At 32.0% G+C, this 4,885-nt stretch overlaps 1 protein-coding gene across 1 annotated transcript; it reads left to right on the top strand.

Moving 5' to 3' along the window:
- The first annotated feature begins 624 nt into the window (after positions 1 to 624).
- LOC145045090 (uncharacterized) lies at positions 625 to 1,194 on the top strand. The gene has a single exon (XM_078993437.1). It carries the CDS (start codon positions 625 to 627, stop codon positions 1,192 to 1,194), a length of 570 nt encoding a protein of 189 aa, XP_078849563.1.
- Positions 1,195 to 4,885: the final 3,691 nt, after the last annotated feature.

Below are 4,885 nucleotides of genomic sequence, written 5' to 3'. Positions count from 1 at the left end.
GAAACCAAGTTTCATACGATTCAAAATAAATACAATGAACATAAATAGTTTAGGACATGTTTTTCCACCCCAAATCATTTAAAAATCGAAGATAGGGGGAGTCGTGAATACTCACATTGCATTGAGATGATGCAAATGATGCCTTGATCTAAGTTCCACTTTTACCACTACCGAATCCTACAATAATATTACACATTAATGAGTCTCAAATTGAAATCTAACACTAGTATACTTACTATTACAATAGAATTATGCCAATATTGCGTCGAAATTTAATATTATTAAGGACAAAACTGCAAATTTAGTCCCTATGGTATTCAAAAAACTTTGGATGGGGTCCAAAAACTTTCGAGGTTGCATGGACGGTCCAAAATCAAAACATTTCTTTGAGTTTGGTCCAAAAAAACTTGAAAGGATGATTATGCCCTTTTTATTTTCTTTTTTGTATTTTTTTATATTTTCTTTAGTAACTTATTAATCAAAAATTATAAATAAAAGAATTGGCCCACCCCTACCCCTACCGATACTCTCTCTCTCTCTCTCTCTTACTCTCTCTCTTTCTTTCTTTTAAGGAGTCGCCTTCTTCTCTTTCGGTTATTATCTCTCTTTCATATGAAAACAGCCATGGCAAAAACCTCTCAAGACAAGAAACACTTCCACTGGTCAAATAAAGTCAGCAATGAAAATCAAGCAGAAGAAGAAAAAGCCCCTTCCTGCAATCCTTGTCACCATAAAGACAAAGACTTGAACAAATCACCATCACCATTAACAAGAAAGAAGTTTCAAACCCTTACAATCGCTAGATTCCGAATAGTTCTTACTTCACTCCGTAAAAACCGCCCAAATTTGTTGTATGGGTTGGGACCGCAGGTCATCGGAACCCTATTTAGGTCTCGCCGTGGCCATGTCCATTTTGCATTTCAGAAGAACCCCACATCCCAACCTGCTTTCTTGATCGAGCTTCAAACTCCGATCAGTGGTTTGGTGAAAGAAATGGCTTATGGGCTTGTTAGAATTGCTCTCGAGTGTGATAAAGATGATAAAAAGATCAAGAAAGTTGGAAATTCACGAAAGCTCTTGGAAGAGGGTGTTTTGAGGACTTTCTGCAATGGAAAGAATTGTGGTTTAAGAATGGAGAGTTCTGAAAGCTGTAGAGCCGATCTCCATGGGAGCTGGTGTGTTGCCTGCAGGTGATGAAGAAGATGAAGGTGAGATGATGTACCGAGATCTGAAGACGAAATGAGATTTAAAGGCAAAATATCAATTTCTAGAGTGTATGTGTATGTTCATGTTTGAAGGAAAGAAATCTATTTCTTTCCCCTGAATTCTGGCATTTGTGTATTAGCTATGAGATGAACATAATATCTTCATCTTTATATTTCCCCTGATTTCTTCATCTTCATCTAGTTTCCATATATTCATCTTGTTCAACCTTATATGTATGTGTATGAATAAGGAAGAAAGAGAGAAAGTGAGAGAGTGTATCAATATGGTTTAAACCTTCATCAGATGGTAGTGGTGATATTCTGTTTTTTCTGAAAATCAGAATGATGAAGATAGGTTTTATGGAGAGAGAGAGAGAGAAAGAGAGAGAGAGAGAGAGAGAGAGAGAGAGGGATGGTGGGTAGGGTGTGGGATATTTTTTTTTCTTTTTTCTTTATTTTTTTAATTAGAATAGTATTAAAATAATTATAAAAAATACAAAAAAGAAAATAAAAGGGCATAATCGTCTTTTCAAATTTTTTTTGGACCAAAATCATGGAAATGTTTTGATTTTGGACCTTCCATGTAAGTGAGAAAGTTTTTGGACCCCATCCAAAGTTTTTTGAATACCATAGGGACTAAATTTACAGTTTTGTCTATTATTAAGTTACAAACATTTTTCTGAAATTGTGAAATTTTATAACTCATGTGATTAAGATAATTTTGGATATTATTTTCTAGATTTTTGTAATATTAATTGGGGGTATTTCAATACATTTAAATGTGTTTTTAAACTCCTAACATCCAAAAATATTATCAAACAGTTTCTAAAATTCATCAAATTTTACATTTTCGTTCTAATTATAGTAGAGGTCTTCCACAAATAATCCCTTGAATTTTTAATGTGATTAACTATTTTTCCAAATTTTTAAGTCTTCATAACAATATAAATTCATGAAAAATAGTATCCAGATGATAAAAATTGCCAAACTTTTTATAATAGTTCAAATAAATATACTTAAGCTGGGAAAAATATAAAAATAGGTTTCTAATTAGCTTAACATGATTTTATGATTTTTATGCATTTATTTTTACAAAAATGTAAATAAATAGAAGACAGTTTCTAAAATTTTCCAAACTTTTTGTAACACTTTTAGTATACATATAGAAGTTGTGAAAAATATAAAAGATATTTTTCAATTAGTTTTTCTATTTTTCTTTGTTTTATTCTCTTGAATAATCATTAATTGGTGAATAATTTTAAAACGGTTAAAGAAAATTACTAAAGTTTTTTTAAACTTCATTTACAGTGTACATAATCCGAGAAAAATACGAATGGTGATTTTTATATGCTGTAATCCGATTTTGTGGATGTAAGTGTATTTAATCTTTGAAAATAGAAGAAAAATAGCATACTGAATATAAAAATCCTCCAAATTTTTATTTAGATTTCTAATATATTACAAGGTCATCTGGTAAATTTTCATGAATATTGGATGAGCAGAACTATTTTTCCCATTATTAGTTCATTATAAATACAAACATCAGGGAAAAATAGGTATGCATTATGTAAATTTCTGCAAATACTTTTCTGAGTATTCCACATGAGGTAGGATCTGCGAAAAATCTTAGATAGCCTTTTCATATTCCCTAAAGTGGTTTTATTATTTATTTTAATTAAATAAAAGAAAATTCAAAACTGTATCAAACGGTAACCAAAATCGATGAAACTCACTGAGATGTCATCATTTACTTTCAGGGTCATCCACGAAGTTATCTAGGATTTATAGACCTCAGAAAGTATTTTATATGAATTCTTACCCTATTTTCTTGCATTAATTATAATAATTTGAGAAAAATGAATTATTTTCTGAAATTTTTTAGAACTTCTCATTTTAGGGATTTATTTGGGATTAAATCATCCATGAACATATTTGAAAGCTTTTAACAACAAACATTGATCATCAAGCATCTAGGCTTGAAGATCATCACATTCATGTTGGATTTTGGGTGAAATAATATCACCATCATCATAAAAATCATGGTTATGAACATGCATGTTGTTAGATCCCATTTTTTACATCTTATAGGGTAGTTTTTATTATCATTTTAGCATCATATTTTGTACATTTGCATGTCATTTATTTAAATAATGTTCAGCTCATGTCTTTCGTTAGAATTCCCATACTGTTATGTTTTTATGTCAATTTCAGATAGTTCGAGTGGAGCAGTGTTTTGGGAGTAGTTGCCTTTATACGATCGCATGGGGCCTTTTTGCAATCACAGGTGAGGTCGCAGCTTGGATTCGAGGTCTTTTAGTGCCAAAAATTCATCCTGAAGAAAAAAAATGAAAACCTGCAATAGCAGGTTGTGTACATGTGACGCAGGTTGGCCAAAAAGTGTCAAAATAGCATCCTACTTCATTAAAAAGGCATGAGACGCATTTTCTTCAAAACATGCAATTGCAGGTTGTGTACATGTGATCGCATGCACGTTGTTTTTGCTGTTGGACATATAAATAGACCCTAATAACCTTCCAGTAACCTAAGTTGGCAGTTCTAGAGGTTCCAGATGACGGAAATACGATTTTGGAGGCGTTTCTTCTCCGATTTCAACAATTTGTGAAGGTCTGAAGACTGTGGATCATCTCCTTCAAGTAGATTAGTAAAATGAGCTGTGTGATGTCTCTTTTCATCAGATTTTGGCCATGTCTGGCTAAACCATAGTTTTCAATTCTGCATAAGACAAGTACTTTTCATGTGATTGATTATTAGATCTGGATTTTGATTTGTTTTTCTATCTTGATTCTTCAGTTTTGAGCTTAATGAATGTTTGATTTAAATTCTTCTTAATCTGATCACCTAGCTAGGGTTTTATCATTCTAGTTAATCAATTAATAGAATTCGTAATTGTTTTAATAAATTGGTAAAAGTAACAAGTATCAGATTGGTTCTGTTTTGGGATTTAACTCTAGTAAAAATTGTAAAAATCATACCTTTACACTTCCGAGCTTGTGAGAAGTATTGGGTATTGCTGGGAATTTTACACAGATCATAAAGTTGCTTTTCTTATTTAATTAAGAGCTTTTTTAATTGAATTGTAAAAGTTAGGGTTAATTGAAGAGCTTGTTTTGGTTAACTAATGTAGGCAAAAGAGAAATTACTAGAGCTTGTTAGTTTTTCTCAGTACCAGCTTAGATAGAATGCATCTCAAATAATCAGTTATGGGTTAGTTACATGATTAGGTAAGTCACAGCAAAACTGAAACTGTTTTTATTATTGATTTTCATTTAGTTTAATATCATTGCAATTTTAGTTTTTAGTTTAATTCAAATCCCCTTTTTATAATTTAAGTTTTGACTAGATGTGCCTAATGCAAAAAGTCATTGACCATTAGGCTGTGTCCCTGAGAATTCGACCCTGCTTCCCTGTGATATATTTTTAGTGCAACTAGCAATGATAATTTACTTGTTTAATACACGCGCGACATTGTGTTAACAAATTGGCGCCGTTATCGGGCACACGGTGCTTTCTAATAGTTTTATGCCAAGAATTTTCCGTTCAGGTACACCCTTTGTTTTTGATCCAGAAATCAATCGAACTGCAAGAAGACTGAAGAAAGAAGCAACAAGAAAGAAACGATCAGGTGTTCACTTTGGCTTGTCTTCATCCCTACCTCCAGA

Source organism: Lactuca saligna, chromosome 5 (assembly GCF_052625555.1).
Source record: "Lactuca saligna cultivar CGN05327 chromosome 5, ASM5262555v1, whole genome shotgun sequence".
NCBI lineage: Eukaryota > Viridiplantae > Streptophyta > Magnoliopsida > Asterales > Asteraceae > Lactuca > Lactuca saligna.
Note: the sequence above shows the minus strand (reverse complement) of the source record. Positions and strands in the feature narration are given on the sequence as shown.